General features: G+C 40.8%; 1 protein-coding gene across 1 annotated transcript in view; it reads right to left on the reverse strand.

Annotated features, from left to right (window-relative positions):
- Positions 1-432: 432 nt before the first annotated feature.
- Positions 433-20418, reverse strand: part of btaf1 (B-TFIID TATA-box binding protein associated factor 1) — a 47495-nt gene continuing 27509 nt past the window's right edge. Inside the window, exons 15-38 of the mRNA XM_031906469.1 lie at positions 20191-20295; positions 19958-20107; positions 19182-19324; positions 17382-17556; positions 16858-17061; positions 14513-14939; positions 13879-14072; positions 11605-11758; positions 11414-11523; positions 10928-11129; positions 9454-9602; positions 9137-9289; positions 8257-8378; positions 8011-8178; positions 7182-7259; positions 6965-7094; positions 5778-5919; positions 4720-4850; positions 4446-4571; positions 4114-4266; positions 3788-3999; positions 3066-3225; positions 2655-2825; positions 433-2088 (exon numbers count right to left, since the gene is read on the reverse strand). Of these exons, the coding sequence (XP_031762329.1) occupies positions 1942-2088; positions 2655-2825; positions 3066-3225; positions 3788-3999; positions 4114-4266; positions 4446-4571; positions 4720-4850; positions 5778-5919; positions 6965-7094; positions 7182-7259; positions 8011-8178; positions 8257-8378; positions 9137-9289; positions 9454-9602; positions 10928-11129; positions 11414-11523; positions 11605-11758; positions 13879-14072; positions 14513-14939; positions 16858-17061; positions 17382-17556; positions 19182-19324; positions 19958-20107; positions 20191-20295 (3906 nt within the window). The 3' untranslated portion in view covers positions 433-1941. The remainder of the gene's footprint in view (positions 2089-2654; positions 2826-3065; positions 3226-3787; positions 4000-4113; positions 4267-4445; positions 4572-4719; positions 4851-5777; positions 5920-6964; positions 7095-7181; positions 7260-8010; positions 8179-8256; positions 8379-9136; positions 9290-9453; positions 9603-10927; positions 11130-11413; positions 11524-11604; positions 11759-13878; positions 14073-14512; positions 14940-16857; positions 17062-17381; positions 17557-19181; positions 19325-19957; positions 20108-20190; positions 20296-20418) is intronic.

Raw genomic sequence — 20418 nt, forward strand, 5'->3', positions numbered from 1 at the left:
TGAACATGCTCAGTTAGTAAGGCTATGAGTCAGCTTCCTGCTGATTGGCTCAGATCCACATGCCTAAGCGGGGGGGGGGGGGGGGTTCTTAGCATTCTTGAGGGAGAGGGGAGAAAGCAGAGAGCTGCGTGTCCCTGGCACATGAATTACAGACACAAGAAATCTTTTTACTGGGAACTCAGTGCAGGGTTTCTGTGAGGGCTTATGGCTGTATTTACATAGACCTTTCTGATAAAACTTACTTAGATTTTACCTTTCCTTCTCCTTTAGCGTATGGTACATGCTGAGAGTAGGGGGAGGAGCTGGTGGTTTTTGTAAAGGAGCAGGAAGGGAGAGGAAATCTGTTGACAGGTGACTGGAGCCGGGGGGGGGGGGGTATAATCAGTTATGATACATATTCTGAAAAGGGCAGGGGAGAAAAACAGTCTCATACACAACTCCATTGTTTATTACTTCTCCAAGCACCACATGAATAAATGCTCTCAGTTCATACTGCATAGTTTTCTCCTTAATTTAAAAAAAAAAAAACAAAAAAAAAAAAAACCACATTTTAAAAACAGGTCAGGGCTTTATTGCCAGGTTGGAAATGGAATGGTAGTTCATGACAGCACAGAGCAATGTTGTGACAGGGTGCCCCCCACGGTGGCTGCTGATGCATCGGTTCCCAAGATCTCCCATAACCCAGATGTAGTTATTCCCCATACGTAACAGCCAATCACACCGCCTCCCCAACTCGCTCTGAGCAACCAGGAAGGTTACAGTGTGCGCAGCCAACAAACCTTATAACCCAACAATACAACTATATACAGAGGGGCGGGAGCTCCCCTTCCGGCGGTTACACGGAGCGATACCAGATGTGCACGAATATATATGTATGGTAACATCAATGCATGGCAAGTACTTGCACTGGGCTACTAATACAGGGTCTATGGAGTACAGCATATAGTATATACGTGCATAGATCTATAGAAACAACAACTCGCTCTGCTCAGAAAACGAAATCCCTGTTTAATAAAATGTACGCGAGGTGGTTGGGCAGATCTGCAACTAAACATGGAGACACAAAGCTAAGTCATTATAAAATACATCCTACTAAAGTGACACTTTGAAGTTTCTGGGACAAATTTAAGACAGAATCTAAAACATTTTTTACTGCAATATATGGATTTACTTTCTGCACCGCTGGAAAATGCAGTGATCACTTTGCACCAGCAGCAATTGGCAGTGCCACAAGTTGTCCTTAAAACGCACTGGTAGCATTTCCCAATTACAAATTAAAGGGCTACTAGCAGGACTAGCGACCAGAAGTCAATGGCAGCTCAGAGATGGGCAGCCTGCAGGCTTGGCTGGGATACAGAGGCAACACATAGAAGCCTACGAGCTGCCCATTACTAGCCAAGGTGGCCACTTCTCACAAGCAGCCGCACAGATATGGAAGCCGCAAGTAGCAGCCGATAACGTTTTGGAGTAAGATCTCTAGATAAACATCTCTGGATAACTGCGTCTTTTACATTTAAAATAAAAACATTTCATTTGAAGCATGTTTCCCTATGAATGCCAGTAATGTGAATGGTTAGGAGTTACAGCTGGCAGTGCATAAAACCCTGCTATTTTATATATTAGTTCCAGCTGCAAATAATGCACCAGTATTATGTAAGATTCAAGCCAAATTTATATTCCATCTTTTTTTTTCTTTTTAAGACTGCATAAATTCAGGGCGAGCAGAAGTACCACACACGCCAGCTCTGGAGCACACCATGGCGGCCTGGGAGCCGCAGGTAGGACATGCTTGGCCGGTTCCTGACACTATCCCATTCTCTCTCTCAGCACACTTCCCATGACACAGCAGGGTCTGCTTGGTGCAACAAGCGATATGTTCACATTGCTGAATATCAGCAGAACTGTAAGTGAGCGCTCGCAGCGACGCCCGCAGTGCAACTTTTATTTCAGAGAATGCATAAAGTTGTCGAGGCTGAACTCCGAGTCGTACTGCTCCTGGTTCCACAGCTCCCCCAGCCCGTCCAGAATGGACTTCATGGAGCTCTTGCCGCTCTCTTTGGCAGCATCAGCCTTTTCACTTTTTCCGTCCTGAGAAAGGAAACAGCGCAGGAATGGTTAATGCTCAGTTCCAGATAAACGAATACATGTAAAGGGCTTTTGCAATTCACATTTGTTATTTTTTTTCTAGGTTAAGATATTAGCAATTAATAAACTGCTAATAATTAATTGAAATCAGCACCACCTGCTGTTCATTTTGGCACTGAAAATGGATTTAGTGAGAAAAGGAACATCAGAGCACTCGCTTATAAGCACTGGGAAGTAACCCACAGCAACCAGTGATTGCTTTTTTTTTTTTTCTAAAAACTACAGGCAGAACAATGAATGCAACAGGTTAGAGGCATCTAATGCTTCTGTGGGCAGTTCTAAGCAGAGCAACACACAAAACCCACAATATATATCTTCCAGTTAGAATAGGAATATGTACTGTCTGGCTGTATATCTAAGGCCATTTTTAGCTGCTCTAAATTGAATATGAATAGATATGAATCTGGAAGTGCAAGTTATGGTTTTATGTACATGAATCCCTGCGGTTAAACAAGAAGTTGGCACCCCTACTCAGAATTGGTTGTTCACAAACCCCACTGAAATGTTACCTTATCCAGCGTAAATAAGTCCAGGAGCTGGTCGGTGCCCATGCTCTGCAAGCTGGCATTTTCCTGGCTTATCACAGTGTTGGCAATACTCATTTTGAACTTTTGCAGTCCCATAATCTTTTCTTCCAGCGTTCCTCTTGTTATGAGCCTGTACACATTGACCACACGTTTCTAGAAGAGAAGCCATATTATTAGGTGGTGCCTGTTTTTGCTTATTTAAGCAACTGCTTTACATATTAGTGCAGCAATGTCCCACACCAGGACAGATGTTCTGCAGAGCATCAGAAGGAATATGGTTGGCCCCTGGTGTGCTGAAGTCACAGTGACTGGTAATATAAGCCCCCAGTGGTACACACACACACACACACACACACACACACTAAAACCCTTTTGATACAAGCAAATTGTTACCTGTCCAATACGGTGGGCACGATCCATAGCCTGAAGGTCCCTCATTGGATTCCAGTCATGCTCCACAAAGACTACAGTATCAGCCCCAGTTAGGTTGAGACCCAGCCCACCAACATGTGTGGTAAGTAGAAGAACATCAATAGATGGGTCATTATTGAACCTAAAATAAAAACATGAAACAACTTGTGAAGCAAATGGCTGAGTGACTCTCAGCACCAGATTTGTAATGAAGGTGCCCAGAAGCAACCCCCAGGAATGCACATACGCATCCATTAAGCGCTCATATGGAGCACTGGGAAGAGGATATGCTGAAGTTTTCTGCATGTCCTGTTCCCAGTGCTCCATATGTGAGCATAAGTTTCGTAGCAGCCCCAGTGTGCCGCACTAGGCCTGGGCCTTTGTGGCTTCACCATAAATCCAGGCCTGGTGACTTTGGGAATAAAAACACAAGTCCTTAAACAGTGCAACGTATCCACCACCTCATGCAGTAACTAAAACGACACATTTAGTGGTGTAACTAGGGCACCAAAACATTTGCAAGTTGATCAGTTCTACCAAGATATATCGAAATTGCTCTTTAATTAGGGCCCCCCTTATACTATAGGGCACCCCTGCAACTGCAGGGTCTGCTGCTTCCTCTATAGTTACGCCCCCGGATACATCAGAGGAAAAACTGAAGGATTGAAAAGGACATTGCAGTGTTGCTCTGAGCAGTCTCCCACCTTGACACTATGGAATGTCTTTGCCCTGCCGGTATGGTTCCATCCAGCCGTAGATACGTGACCGAAGGTAAATGAGGTTTCAGTAGATCTTGTTCCACAATATCCAGCATGCTTTTCAGCTGGCAAAAGATCAGTATTCTGTGTTGTGCCACAACTGCCTCCGTGCCACTCTCGGCAGTGCCACCATTGCCCAGGCCACAGTCCAGTAGCAGCTAGGCATAGAGGAATAGTTTTAATTGCACCAGCAATAGACATGGAAACCTCAAGAATTCTAAGACAAAAGCAATCTTTGGGAACATAATATATACATAGTACAGTTCACACACCTGTTTGAGAGCAGAGAGCTTGGGTGCGTGCTGGATATCCCGTAGAGAGGAGTTCTGCACACCAAGCTGCTCCGATATTTTCTTGTACTCTGGATGCTGCGTCGTCAGGACCAGTGCGGGATGATTGCACAGTTTGCGTAAATACTGCAGAGCCTAAGGGTTTAGTGAGGAAGCACAATTTATTCTAAAAATCTGACAAAAGTTTAAGCACCAAATGCATCAATAACCAGTTCCCAATACAAGGGGGGCATTTCCCTGCAAGCTGATACCAACAGTAGCTAAAGCTCAAACATAGGCCATATGATGCATAGTCGCACGTTGGTTTATCCTACCTGGAACACATGTCCTGTAGCCTTCACCTTGGGCTTTTCATTCTCCTCGATCAATGAAGTTGTGGATACAGTTTCATCAATATCAGTCTTGGCACGAGATTTTGCAAAATCTTCATAAAGCTGCACCTGAGAGGGGAGAACAAATGTGGTGTTGGAACGTTTTCTTAAAATGCAAAGTACAAGAGGAAGTACAATTAGCTAATCACTTGCTCATCAAGCCAACTCATAACATGCAGAAGCAAGGGATTTGCCAAGAAAACCAGAATCAACATACCTGCAAGGGACTCAGGGAGCAGTAATAATCTTGTATTATTTTGGGTGGGAGATCTTGTAATACATCTTCTTTCATTCTGCGCAATAAAAATGGCAAAACCTGGCGATGCAGAGCTTCCATAGCAAGAACACCTGAGAGGAAAATAAACCTGCTATTATTTCTGCCCAAATAAAACAAATGAGGCTACTCCTCAAAATGAATGCAATTAACTGTTTCATTACTATATTCTCTGGAAAGGTAGTGCAGGCAGCTGGCATAGTAGGATGAGAGTTTGTCATGTATATTTCAGCAGTGGGAGAATAGCCTCTGGGAAGGAACTGTGGCTGTGGGATAGCAGGTATAGTAGGGAGAGATGGTGCCTATAGTAGCAGTGGGGGGATAATAGCCTCTGGGAAGGGACTGGGGCTGTGGGATAGCAGGTATAGTAGGGAGAGATGGTGCCTATAGTAGCAGTGGGGGGATAATAGCCTCTGGGAAGGGACTGTGGCTGTGGGATAGCAGGTATTGTAGGGAGAGATGGTGATTATAGTAGCACAGACATACCCGATTCCACAAACTGAAATAAAACAGTTTCTCAATTCAACCCCTGTCTCACCTTGTCCCACTGTAAAGTCATGGATTCTGGGACTTGAAGTCCCTCTGCTTTCCAAAGAACCTGTGCACTACCCACTATCTAAAGCAGAGTGACTTCAAGTCCTGGTATTCATCACCACATAATGGATTTTTGGGAATGGTTTACCAGATTACCATGGTTTCCTTTCAGTTTGTAGAAAAAAAAAAATATTTTTGAAAATTCAGACTGTTTATGCACATTTTCTGCATAAACCCAACCGAAATGAGCTTATGTCAAAAAGAGGGATATATTTTCCCTTTAATTGTGCCTAGGGCTAGGGAGTGATAACTAGAGGAATGAGGGTAAAGCTGCAACTGAAAGGGGCAAAAAGATGGAACGTATGTGCTGGGATTTCTCACACTGGGTTACATTATTGAAGTTTATAAAACAGGATGTGTCTTTGCAGAACGAGTTAAAGGAGGATAAAGGAAGAAAGAAAAATTACCAGCTTCCTGTTCACGGGAGGAACTGCGAGCATCTCTACTTGCTAAAATAGGTTTCCCATATCTTGCCGCAAATTGACGTTCTGTACCCAAAAATCCAGGCATAAGGAAGTCAAACAATGACCACAATTCTAAAACATTGTTCTTGAATGAGGAAAAAACAAAACAAAACCAAAATTAGAAACAATATTCACCCAAACCCTGTGCCACTGTTGGACAATTCATAGCCTTATATAAATCCTGCTGCCAGCAGTCTCTTGAAGTTCCCTATACAGACAGAATGCTTTATTTCTGATTTTAAACAAACATTTTAAAAAAGGGAAAGGTACAAACAAAAATGAGGAAAGAGGGGCAATTAGGACAGTAGCCCTGCATTTCAGGAATAAGTTAAAGCCCTTTTAGGCACCTTGGGGCTCTAAGATACAAGCTCCTGGCTGTACTAGTATGGTTGCAACAGGAAAGTCCCAACGCTGGCTACGAGCACACTAGGAACTGTACCAGGTGCAGCTATACGTGTGGAAGCAAACAATACATTTTGCTGGTAGGTATCCTTGTTTCCATTACCAATCATCTTTCCCTGTCAGAAGCAAAATAGGAGGGGAAATAGCCAATCACAGCCCTGCAGTCACACAAGCAAAGGTGTGTCATTTCCCTATCAGGTCAGCCTAACTGCTGATTGGTTCCTATCCTACAGTGCAATGTCCTAAATGCTGGCAGCAACCCTGCATATCCTGGGAAAGGAGCAATTAGAAAGTGGAACAGATGGCAGCAAAGCATTATAAATGATGAGAGTTTTGCCTGCTAATAACACTGCTTCCCTTTTCAAGTGGGAGATTTGAGAAGTATATAATCCAATAAACAGCACTGCTGAATGAAAGAAACTGTTGAAATAACCACACTAAGGTCCCACAAAAAGATCTATGCTAGCAAAAAAGGGAATCACCGGTGGAAAGGCCTACGCATTGCTTCAGTTTTCCGAAGGCACGTGAAGTTGCCTGCAGGAGTAGACTTTACGTGACTTTGGAAAACCAAAGCAATGCCTAGGCCTTTCCAACAGCGACTCCCTTTGTTGCCATTGGAAAGGCATTTCAGAGTGATTAGACAACTGCAACTGTAGCAGAGATCTATTGCAGGTGACTAATCTATTTGTGGGACATTAGTCTAAGGCTCACAGGTCCAGTACACTTACTTGAATTGGCGTTCCAGACAGGATTATTCTGTAATTGGCTGAGAGTTGCTTTACAGCTTTAGATAACTTTGTTTTCCCATTTTTGATCACATGACCTTCATCAAGAATACAATAATTGAACTTGATATTTCTGGAAATAGAGACACAGTAATCAATATAAACCAAGCATTGTTGCAAATGTCTCTGGGTTCAGAAAATTTGAAGAAGGAATAGATACCTGAAGAAGTCTATGTCATTCCTCACAACATCGTAGGAAGCTACAACCATATTATGCTTTTTAACTTGGTGCTGTAAACTGGGAAGAGAAAAAAAAAGTGCAGATTTCAAGATGTAAAGGACAAACAAATTCTAATTCTAAGTTTCATTCAGTAAAACTCAATAGGAGCAAGTCCCAACTCCACTGAAACCTGCTTACCACCATGCCTTATATACATCGAACTGCTTATTAGTCTAAACAAAAGGGCAGGCACTGGGAGTTAAATTTAGCCAATTCTGGCTGCTTGCCCATTATTAGTGTTTTCCTGATGGGTCTGCATCCAACCCTTGGAGGGCAGAAGAGTAAAGGTCAAAGCAGTTATGTATAACCCTGCCCCCTGATTTCCTCCGGAGAGAATTCTCCCCCAGTCTTTTTAAACCCAAACTAAAAGACTACCTTTTGGAGCACTCACCCAGCACCTGATCTGGGAACTAGCACTTATATTGTAGTGTCACCCACTGTGACCTACAGCACTTATATTTGCCTATTTGTGTCTGTAAGTTACCCTCCCATATAGATTGTAAGCTCTACGGGGCAGGGACCTCCATCCTCTTGTGTCTAACTCTTAACTTATTACAATTGCATCTTTTATTTATTTGTGCTTATTGTAATACTTTGTATTTATCTATTTTAATACCAGTTTATATTAATGTATTCTACTATACAGCGCTGTGTACTTAAGTAGTGCTTTATAAATAAAGTTATACATACACTAAAATGCAGTTACTATATTTTATGAATCACTAAATGGGTGCAGGCAAATAGATGTGGTTGGTTGAGTTGCACTTACCGCGCTCTTTCAGTGGGAGGTCCAGTATAGTGCAAGGGATTAAGATACTCCTTAGAGCAGAACTTTCCTACTTCATCCACCCAATGACCAGTCAAGGTTGGTGGACACACAACAAGCGAAGGCAGAGGCATGCAATCCGCAGATTTATTTTTGGAATATTCTTTAGACCTTCAAGAGAAATAAAAATACCTGTCAGTAAATAAATTAGCAGGAAAACCGAGAAACTGAGTAAATGGGGATTATTACCTCTGGCAGTGGTCCCCAGCAAGAATACATATGGACTGCAGAGTCTTGCCCAGACCCATATCATCACACAGAATTCCATGTAATTTGTATTTGTTTAGGAATGCTAACCAATTCACTCCATCCTGGGTTGGGGGGGAAAAACAAAACAGGTGTTTTTACATGGATTAGAGTATCAGATTCACTTCATGGCCGCTTTATAATAGAATTTTATGGTTTAGTGGGCAACATCCGCTATGGCCCTCGTTATATCTGCTCTACAACAAACTTACCAGAAAAAAACATTTTTATAGCCAAAACAAGATTTGAAGCTCTTCATAACACAGGCCAATAAAGGCTGGCCCCTCAGCTAGATATTGGACAAGTGTGAAAATCCTGCCCAGAGAAAACTGCACTGGCACAATGATACAGACCATGCCTCAGTGGGTCTGCCATTTGACTGCTGGCCAATCAGGATGATTTGGCACAGAATATGGGCAACCTCACCAAATAAACAGATCTTTATAGGGCCAGTATCCAGAATTTTAGATCATATTTCACTTTACAAATGTGCCAATTCTAGAAAAACAAAAAACAGACCCTTCTTAACTTGAAGGCTTTAGTGAATTTTTAGAAATTGCAGCACAGCCAGGAAACACATTTTGAAAGTGTTTTTCTGGATGTAAAGGGGAGTATGGTGCGTCTATTAAAGTAGTTTAGAGGTGGATTATGATTTTAGCTTTGTCTCTTTGAATTTATGACGAGTGTAAAAGTATAAGCCAAAGATCCACTGCAGTGTGATATTTGTGCAGGTGTTGAAAATTCCAAATACTCTAAAGAAAAATGCTGTGCCCTTTGTGGTTGGCTGCAGCGTCGGAAATGAACGAAGTGCTTAGAACATTACCTGTTGGTATTTCCTCAGCTCTGCTTTTATTGGAACAGGGATTGTATAATTTTCCAACTTTTTCCCGTCTAGGAGTTGTTCCAAGAAGTTACGTTCCCTGGCTTTTAATTTGATTAACTCTTCTGACATACTGGGTGGATCCGGAATCCCAGCCTAAAAGGATAAAGGGAAACCAAGCCAATCAGCATGTAACGCACTTGTTTTTTTAGGATTAAGATATTACAAGGAAAAAAGAGGCAGAGATGAACAAGACTGAGCAGGATTCCAGAATGACAAGGGGAAAATAAATGATAAAGCACACGTATAGAACCACTCACCTCTAAAGGCATGAGTCTTATTAATGTTGCGAAGCACTGAGTTGCCATGAAGCGGACACTGTCTGTTTGGTCACTCATTCTTCCCAACACTGGCACTACAAGGAGCACAATGTATGGGACAATGCCAACATCAAGCTGCTCCATAATACCTACATTTACTAAATTAAGGAATGTAAAGAGAAATGTTAAAGCAGCATGCATAGCTTTCAAAAGAATGTATTAAAGGGGACCTGTCAACCAGATATAAAAAGCTGTATAATAAAAGTCCTTTTCAAAGTCCTTTTTTCTGAAATTCCTTTTTTCCTTAACACATACCAATTATAAAGGCATTTAAAAATCCCAGCTGTCAATCAAATGTTGCCTGGTTCACTTTCGATTTAGCACATTAGCTATATATAACTGCACTACTTTCCCCCTCCTATCCATCTAATTGTGTAGCCAGAGCATGGGCATAAGGTCCCCCATTCTGGCACATAAACAAGATTTTGGGCTGATACAAAGCTTGCCTTCATAACAGTGTCCACAAAATGGCACCTGCCTGCTTGCTGTGATTGTGTAATTCCATGACCGAAGGAAACAATATTTATATTATATAATATTATATATATATATATATATATATATATATATATATATATATATATATATATATATATATATATATATATATATATATATATATATATATATATATATAATAATAATTTAGAGTTATTTCTTAGGGTGACAGGTCCCCTTTAAGAGTTGAAGGCCCATGCCACAGGCATTTATATCAATGCAAGAATAGCTAGGACAGCAATAAATGTGTTCCACACAGTGCTGTGGAATATGATGGTGCATTAAAGGAGAAGGCAAAGTCACTTGGCGGAGCCAAAATGTTAGGCACAGGTACCCCGGGCTGGTGCAGTTTTCTCCGAACAGGGGCACCAGCCTGGGGTACAAGGTAAGCGATTAAAGTCACTTGGGGTGCCTAACATTTTGGTACCCCCAAGTGACTTTGCCTTTCCTTCTCCTTTTAATAAGTGATAACACCACCACCCTAACTGCCCATTAGGTTGGAATTCATGAGTAGGAAAGCGAATAGGCAATCTCACCTAATCTCTATTTGGTCTTAACTTACTATACCAAACCATTGGCTTAACAGCCCTAAAATAGTAATGATTCAGGTCTTTACAGATCACAACAGGAGCTCCCCATCTTAGATCTTGGCAGGCCATCTTTTCAAAGAAACACTGTATATGCAGAAAACAAGTGCTGCCTATCGAAGAAGCGGATGCTACAGGTCTGATTAAATTCTAAAGCAGAATGCACTGGTTTGTTTTCGGTTATGTACTGTGAAGTAATTACTAATCAGCCTATCACTATAACTTTTATATAAATATACTACAGCCAGTAACTCCCTAAACAAAAGCAACAGATAGCACACAGGAGAAAGTGGTGTGAATCAGACGTAGTCTCTGAATGAAAAGGATACAGGCCAGAGCCTCCATGGCTCCCTCTTGTTTGGTGTTATCATTAATTGCGCCGAGCCAGGGCAGAACTTTTTCCATGAAAGTGTTCATAGTTTCCATTGTGGCGATCCTGCTCAAGATGCCTATGCATCGAGAAGCCATGTGTCTCACTGCAGTGTAAGGATGTTGCAGACACGTGAAGAGATGGGACAGGTGCTGTAACAGCTGAAGACAGAAGAAGTTTACTTATTAGAAGTAAGGAAGAGTCACCGTTCAATAAACTATGAAATTAATGCCCGTTAACCTAAGGGCTGCAGCTAGTACATTTCAGGGGTTTCCCCATTTTCCATTTGATATCAGCTTAGATACCCAAGCATAACCTTTAGTTATACAGATGCCTGCAAATAAATGCTGCTGTTTCCAAACCCACAGTGAACAGATTCAAATTTTTTTTTTCACAAAAAAAAGAAAAAAAAAAAAAAAGACACAAAAAAAATATTAATCGTTACCACTGGATGAAGTCCAGGATCCATAGAAGCTGCTGTGACCTCAAAAACTTGAAGACTGTTCACCAGTTCCTGAGCTGCCTCATCTCCTTTATCAAGTAGGAGCTTTCCATCTATAATGGAGATGCACATCTGATTTAACATCTTGCAGTACAAAGTAGTTTTACACATAAATATTCCACAAAAACACATACCAAAATTGTCAGGGCTGATGTTGTTCCTCAGGGGGCCTAACATAGCCTCCCAGAGATGTGGCAAGCCAGAAGCCAAGTCACAGGCAAAATGCCTAGCAATTGTAGACACTGTAAATTCCGCTCCTCTTCTCTGTATATGGTGCTGTTTTTGATTCTGAGAGGTACAAAAAATATCAACAATCCAAGGAATTAAAATAGATAAAAGACCAATATAGATTATATGACCAATCCCAATCTCCAAAATGATGACAAAGGATTTAAGGACAGCATGAAAACATAATATCTGGATTGGTTGTTGCATAATGTTTTGCACAAAACAAAAAATGTATTCCTACCTATCAAAAGTCAGATTTGATGCTAAGACAGTAGCCTAATGGGTGAAACACTGTACATTGTGGTAACACAGGCTACTAAACAAATGAATTGCACAGCAAAGAAGGAGTGTTTTGAGTTGCGTTCTACTACACTGTTCTAATGGGTGTTTCCTATCCAATTTTCCAGTAGATGCAATGGGTCTATTATAGCGCCACAGGAAAAAATTATCTATTTTTAATCAGTTGCAAGTAGCAGCCACTAATCCTTGTGCACCATAAGCTTTAATGACTTTTTACAGTCACAGCAATGATTTGGTCTGTACAAAAGAAATTAATGAGTGAGCTAAATGAGTGCAAAAGAGAGGTTAAACCAGTACAAATACATAAGGAGACTAAAGAGTGGTAAAAACAAAGTGTTCCCTGTAGCTTCACTATATCTGCAGAGCAAGGTGGGCAACTAATAAAATGAGCGAGTGACCATGGCTTAGACCTAGCTTGCCAACTTTAAGGCTTTTATTCTGGAATTATTTTCACTTTGTAGCATAATTTATACCTAAAATGTCCTAGCCAAGAATGCACTCAGATGAGTGGAAAATCTTGTAGGAGACACTGGTATGTCTATAAATATTAGAAGATAAGCCCATATGAGTCACAATGCAGAAAAATGCTGTTGACAGAAGAAATAATAAAGAGATAAGGGCAATATCACAGCCGGCTGCTTTAGGTGCATTATGCATAACATTGCCCACATACAAGCCTGAAACAATTCCACATAGACAAACACTGAAAACACCTGACAAGCAGTTGTGCCACACAGTTAGTCAATAGTTGCCTGAAAAGGAGTTTTTCATGCAATTACTGCATATGAGTGCTTGGCAGACAATCAGTGTTAGTCTAAGGGGCTGTTTTAGGACAATAGTACAGGTCCCAAAGGCACCCCAAGGCAGCTTATGAGACACAAGATTATAGCAAACCCATCCATGCATCAACATTCTGTATGAGTGGATAAAGAAATCAGCTCTACATTTCATCATCAGTATTTAACAACGTTTGTTTAGAATAAAATTCAATTCCTTACAGAATGCTGATTGTATGACATTGCTATGTTGGGTAGTGATCTTCATGGATTATAACGCGCAGTAGCAATTGCCAGCTTCCAAGGTTTAGTCCTGGCACCTCTTAAAAGGAGAAGTATGAACATCTTGTAGGCTAGCTACCTGCTTAAAGGAGTGGTTCACCTTTAAGTAACATTAAGTAGGTTATAGAATGGCCAATTCTAAGCAGCTTTTCTATTGGTCTCCATTATTATTTTTTTTCAATGGAAGTCACTGGCCCCAGCCAGCACCTAAAAACCATTGCTCTGTGAGCTTACAATTTGATTGTTATTATTACTTGTAGGTCTGTTTAGGCCCTCTCCTATTCATATCCCAGTCTCTCATTCAAACCACTCCCTAGTTGCTAAGGGTTCTTTGGATCCTAGCAACCAGATAGCTACTGAAATTCTAAACTGGAGAGTTGCTGAACAAAAAGCAAAAATTAAAAACCACAAATAAAAAATGAAGACCAATTGCAAATTGTCTCCGAATATTACTCTCTACATCATCCTAAAAAGTTAACTCAGATGAACAACCCCTTTAAAAAGAAGGGAACAGGAGGCAAATCCCACAGCAAAACCTACATAGAGGCTGCAGACCAAGCACTTATGTTTAAAAAACAATTAAGCTCATTTAACATAGGGCAAGGCATCACCTTGCTCTATATTGTGAGATAAAAGAATTATTACCACCCTCTCACTGGGATAATGTTAGGTCAGTCTTACCAAGTATTACAGAAGAGATAACCTAACTGCAGCACTCCAAGTTGTTACAGCTAACAGCTTGCTTGAAAGACTGTAACGGGAAGGCAGCAGTTACATATATTCCTTGTCTATGAGATAAAATTGCCAATTTGGCTTACTAACCTCATCAGTGTCTGCAACATTTACACAGCTACCACTCCCTGGTGGCAGATCTCCTACATGGGACTTGCTTGCTTTAGGAGTTGGCCCCCGTCTGCTGGTGATTGCAAAAGCAGCCTGCTGATGCCTGTACAAGGTAATAATTCCTCTGTGCTTGGTGAATATGTGATACATTCCGTCTTTTTCAGAACCTGGTCCTAACACATAAAAATGTATATACGTGTTATACTTAAAAGCAGAAAAATAAAAAATTGTGTAATGATCACTGCTTAGCCATCTGACAGGCTGCACTACATTGCTAAGTTAAAGGGATACCTCCATCATTCACACTTACAGTACTGAACTGCTGTCTGGGGAGATATCAAAGGCAAAATTAGCTTAGAGAGGAAGAGATGAAAAACAAAACCAACAAACCTAATACACGCATATAAAATTTAAAGCAATCATGCTCAGAAGACAACACAATTCTATTCCAGATGGTTAAGTGATTTTCTAGCATTATAAACTAAGGATATATATATATATATAATGGAGCAATTACAGTATCCGGTTAAAGAAGAGTCTTAACCACATAAGGTAAGCTAAAATTGAAATAAATACTGCAATAGTCTGAGGGCTATGGGTCGTATAACTGTACCTTTGGAATTTTCCACGTTGTTCAAGGCAGGGGCTGGGCATGTTACAGTAGGGGTAATGTTTGGGTCAATGCACAAAGAAGAGCAGAGATTCTTAACAATTTTAGGGTTGGGGCATGGCGTCCTTGATGTGCATTGTTGGAGGAGCTTTGCTATGCACATAGCTGCACAATTCTGAACAACCGCATTCTCCTCTCTTTTCACAGCCTCCATTAGAGGTTTGATGACTGGATTTAGTTTTTCGGGAAGCTGCTGAAGGTTCACAACAGCGCAGGCACCAAACGTGTGCACTCTCTGCTGTAGGACTTGCCATTCCTGGCTAGTTTCCATGACTGTCATCTGAACCTGCTGTCGTTTGGCATCCAGCTGCTGAAACTGCTTGGAATTCACAGGAAGGGCAGATGTAGACTCACTGAAGACTGTGGTGACCTTGGTATTGGAAAGAAAACAACAAATGTTTTAGAAAGATGCAAATACATCTTATGGCATTACTCTATTAAAAAGCCAAAAAGTGGTAAAACAAAAATGAAGCAGGTTCTATACTATAGGGGGCACATTTACTAAGACACGAATTCGAATTGGGAAAATTCCGATTGGAAAACAAACATTTTGCGACATTTTCGTATTTTTTGCGAATTTTCGGGCCTTTACGACTTTGCGGAAATTGTCGCGACTTTTTCGTTACCAATACGATTTGCACGAAAAAACGTGAGTTTTTCGTAGCCATTACGATGCGCTCGTATCTTGTCACGACTTTTTCGTATTGATCGCTCGTAAGCGGCGGGCGAAACTTTCAGACTTAGCATGATTTTGGAAGCCTCCCATAGGACTCAATGGCACTCTGCAGCTCCAACCCGGCCCAAGGAAAGTCTCCCATAGGGCTCAATGGCACCCTGCAGCTCCAACCTGGCCCAAGAAAAGTCACCATACTGAAGCTTGAATGAATCCGAATCTTTCGTACTCGGCGCGAAAGCTGCGAAAAAGTCGCGACTTTTCGCACAAGTATTAACGCTACGAAAAAATCGCCAGATTTTGCTCAACATTCGGAATGGCAACGAAAAAGTCGCGACAATTATCCGAAAAATCGCAAAATACCGATCATTACGAAAAAAACGCAATCGGACGCATTCGGCCCATTCGTGAGTAAGTAAATGGGCCCCTAGGTGTTTTTTTGTTATCTATTAAAGAAAACTAAACAAAAATTAAACCACTTTCACTTAATATCCTGTTAAACTACTTCCTGGTTCTGCTGAGCAGAGAAGCTGATAAGGAGCAGCTCCCAGCTTTTGACTTACACACCTTAGCAAAATAGATGTTCCCAAAATGGATATGTTCTTGAGCTTTCAGATAAGATTGTTGCTACATTAAAAGAATAGGTTATAGGAGTATTAAATGCAAAGCCACTCTACCAGATCCAATTGCAAACCAAAGCTCCATTAGGCAGTGTGACAATCTGATCTGTGCTGCAGATAAGGTTTGAATGCCTTCATTTTAGAACAAAACCTTTCAAGGGACAAGGTCCCTAAGTGCCAGATATGAACTACTCAGCACCTACTCCTATTGGTGCACAAGGCATACTGAAGTTATGAAGTTAATATCTTTGTAGGTTTCGCAAAACTGTATTAATTATTACTTATACTTTCACCATGGGGTTAAACAACACTAGCCTAGGTAAAAGGAACAGTAACAACAAAAATGTAAGTTTTAAAGTAATGAAAATATAATGTACTGTTTCCTTGCACTTTGACAACTACCCCCATGGCTACCCAGCGGCTTTCTTTAAATAAACTATAGTAGTCTTTCTAAAGCAAACACTCAAATTACAGTTTTACCAGTGCAGGGCAACAGTACATTTTAATTACTTTGATACTTTCTTTTTTTTGGTGTTCCTTTAAACTACACTATCGACACTTGTCATTTTTCTTTTGTAAACACCAAAAAGTTTCCGTAAATGAAAATATTCTTAAAAGCATATTAGCTCCAAATGTTTTCTTGTGCCTGAATACTGTGCATGTGTTATGCATATAATAGCTTTACACACAAGATATGTGTAGATTTTCATTGAGATGAGGTGGGGAAAACTAGAAAGAAACTGAACAGGGATGGCTCTCTAGGGTGAAAATGTATTTAAAAAAGATCCATTTAACTTGACCGGTGTAAATGTTGAATTAAAACAGCGCAGAATGTATCATACTTTACTAACCATGTGTGACATCAGGACAAAAGTTTGCAGAAGAATTAAGCAGCATTAAGGTCACAGAAGCAGGTATTGCAAGGTTGTGCATGCATGGTAAAGTTATGCATACATGGCATTGCAACCTTATAACTGAGGAACAATGGAACTCACCAGATCATTGGCTTGGTTTATCGTAAATACACTGCAATTCACTTTGCTTCTGATGTCAATTTGTGATTCGGCCAGCGAGGAAATAAGCTGCTTACACTCGTTTTGCATGCGGGTAAAAGGGATTGCTATTTCATCATAATAGAGGTGTTCAGAAAGGACAGCAAGCAGCCGCGGCTGAACAGCAAGGGCCACAGTCCTGCATTCCTGGGAAATAAAATAGAATTTTAAAATTAGCACTGGTGTAAGAAATAAGTGTAAAGATATTTACAGGTGAAACTGACCCTTAATTTTTTGTAAGGAAGATACTACTAACATGTCACTCTGCCTTAACTCCTTTAATAACTGCTGTCTCACAACTACATCCCCTCTAAAGGCACTGCTCTAATGGGTGCACAGACAATAGGTTAATGTGTAATATGTTACAGAGCTTTCCCACTCTGCACACATCAGACTCCTGCTAAGCACAGAACTCAAGGCAGTTACAGGTATTTAAAGGTGAACAACAAGAGATAAATGATATTTACCTTTTGCATTGCAGCCCACTCACTTATAACAAGAGCAACGCTGATTCGCTGCAGGGCAGACTTGGAGTTCAAATGGAAAAGTAGAAGCTGAGCCAGCGACTCAGCAGGTTTAATTTCTTGGGCAAGATTGTTAATACTTGGTTCACAAATGCAGCAACATAATGATCCCAGCAACCTGGAAGATAAAGTGTTTGGGGGACTGTGAAACTAATGCATATACAGGGCGAGTGAATGAATGTGGTGCAATAAATATTAGACTTTATATCCAATGACTCCTGGTCCTCAACAGAGAGAGACTGCCAATAACCATCCAAGCAGCAACTGCTGCAAGGGCAAAGAGAACAGGAGCTCTGCATTTGTACTGGGTGCAACATACATATATTGCTCCTTAAAAGAGAAGGAAAGGCTAGTAAAGAGCTGATCTCAAGCTGCAGGCATACCTTCAGTTGTCTCAATAGTGCCCTTAAAGGAACAGTAACACCAAAAAATGAAAGTGTTTTAAAGTAATGGAAATATAACGTACTGTGGCCCTGCACTGGTAAAACTGGTGTGTTTGCTTCAGGAACACTAATATAGTTTATATAAATAAGCTGCTGTGTAGCCACGGGGGCAGCCATTCAAGCTGGAGAAAAGGAGAAAAGGCACAGGTTACATAGCAGATAACAGATAAGACACCATTGTATTCTACAGGGTTTATCTGTAGCTGCTGTATAACCTGTGCCTTTTCTTCTTTTGAATGGCTGCCCCCATGGCTACACACCAGGGTTTATATAAACTCTAGTAATGTTTGTGAAACAAACACAAAACTTTTACCAGTGCAGGGCAGCAGTACATTATAGTTTAATTTCTTTAAAATATATACATTTTTTGGTGTTACTGTTCCTTTAAGTCTCCCCATATTTCTCCTGTTCAGAAGATCTAAAGCCAAACAGGAAGAAAAAACACTGAGCTGTGTAAAGAAAGTTCCCATAATGCCTCGCTCCTGCACAGACACCAGGACCAAGTGAACATGCTCAGTTAGTTAGACTATGTCAGCTTCCTGCTGATTGGCTCAGATCCACATTCCTAAGGGGGGGGAAATGAGCTCTGAGCATTCTTGAGGGAGGGGGGAGCAGGAGAGATCAGGAAGCAGAAAGCTGTGCGTCTCTGGCACAGGAAAACAGAAAACTAATTTTTTTACAGAGAAGTCAGTGCAGCGTTTCTGTGAGTGCTTTTGGCTGTATTTACATAGACCTTTCTGATAAAGCTTACTTAGTTTTAACTTTTCCTTCTCCTTTAATGCAAAACACACAACATCTGCACCATTTGATAACAAACAATCCCTATTATCAATGTTATTCACAGTGAAAAACACTGCTCACTATCTTCTTTTCTAGCAGACAGTGATCTTGAACACCCCCTTGATCTCACTGCTTCGTGATACAGAAAAGTTGATTCATAGCGAGTAGGAATGAGCAAATTTTTTTCGGCAGGCTATTAAACTGCTCTATGCAGGCTAAAAAAAAGCAGCAGGAGCGATGACACACTGGTCAGTTTCCTTTATTTACACAGGGTTAAATGATTCAAGAATTTAACCTGCAATGATTCCCTTGGTTTGTCATGAAAAAGGCATGTCACCCGTATGGAGCACAATTTCCTATGGGCAATCATGCCCTGGGTGCCTATTCCCTAAAGTTACATGGGAATGTTACACACCCTTTTAAAACCATCGATTGCATAGACAAAAAAACCCTCTGGTTTTAGTTAGCCCTTAAATATACCTCAGCAGACACGATTTATGATTAAATAAAAAAAAATTACTTTGCAGCTGCAACCCGAGCTCTTATTACAACATAGTCCCTTGTAGAAGAATCCTCATTCACACTGTCAGATCCAGCAATATATTCCTGGGTAATCTCCTTTGTCTGACTTTGACACTGACGCAGTTTCCCACCTCCTTTTTCCTATACAACAAACACAGCAGTGTGATTTGATCAATAATACATTAATGTTTGGTCTCAAGGGCAAAGATGTTGTAAATGTAAACAACTTCTGTAACTTAAGGTTGCAATACACAGGTATATTTTAAAGTTGCCGATTCAGTTTCTTAAGACCCATTTGGCAACTTATCTGCCCATGTATGGGAGCCCCCGAAGGGCCTACCTGACCGATATCTGGCCTTCATTGTAATGCGATCAAATTAGAACAATGTCACCCACCTTGGGTGGGCACATCAGGGAAAGACCTGCTTGTTTGGCAACTTCAACGAATGAGCAGATCTTATAGCGTATGGCCACCTTTAGGGATACTTCTCAGAGGGGAGACTGGACAACAACGCTAATGCAAAGCTTTTCTTACCATAGGCAATAGAACAATGAATAAAATTAGAAATTAGACAGGCTGCCCACTGGATTTAGTTGTGGGGGGCCCACAGGGCAGGAAAGAATTGCCACTTTTTTTCCTTTGGGTACACACTGGTAGAAACCAAAGAGTGCCTGACCAAATAAAGCCTAAAAAGCAAATTGTTACATTCCACAATTAAGCAGTGTTTTTAAGAAGATTAAAAGAAAAACCATTTGCTTGTGATATAGTCCTACCTTTGATTTTGCTTTAACCTCTAACAGCATGTGTAAATCAATAGGTATATGGGAAGGCTGCATCATTAGACACAACCAGGCTCCCATCCAGGGACAAGCAGCTGCAACCACATACTGCACTGATGCCTTGTTTAGCAATTCCTGCCATACCTGTAGAGAAAAGACAAGATGTGAAACAAACAAACAAAAAGGACGAGAGCGGGTGCAGCGGTTCAGTCTGCAGAAGAATTTACCTTGTGGATGAGGTCAATGATTTCTTGATTGCTTTCCAAAATACAGATTTGGAATATATGCCGCATCATATCTTGTAAGATAGGGGTCAGCCAGCCTGAACAATTCTACATTACAAACAAACAAGACAAGGATTACAGAAATATACAAACAGGAGCAAAGTTATAAATTGTTGCTACCTTAGATATCGCCAAGAACAAGCTACAGTGTTATTAGGAAAAGAACAATCC

The sequence above is a fragment of the Xenopus tropicalis genome, chromosome 7 (genome assembly GCF_000004195.4).
Source record: "Xenopus tropicalis strain Nigerian chromosome 7, UCB_Xtro_10.0, whole genome shotgun sequence".
Lineage (NCBI taxonomy): Eukaryota > Metazoa > Chordata > Amphibia > Anura > Pipidae > Xenopus > Xenopus tropicalis.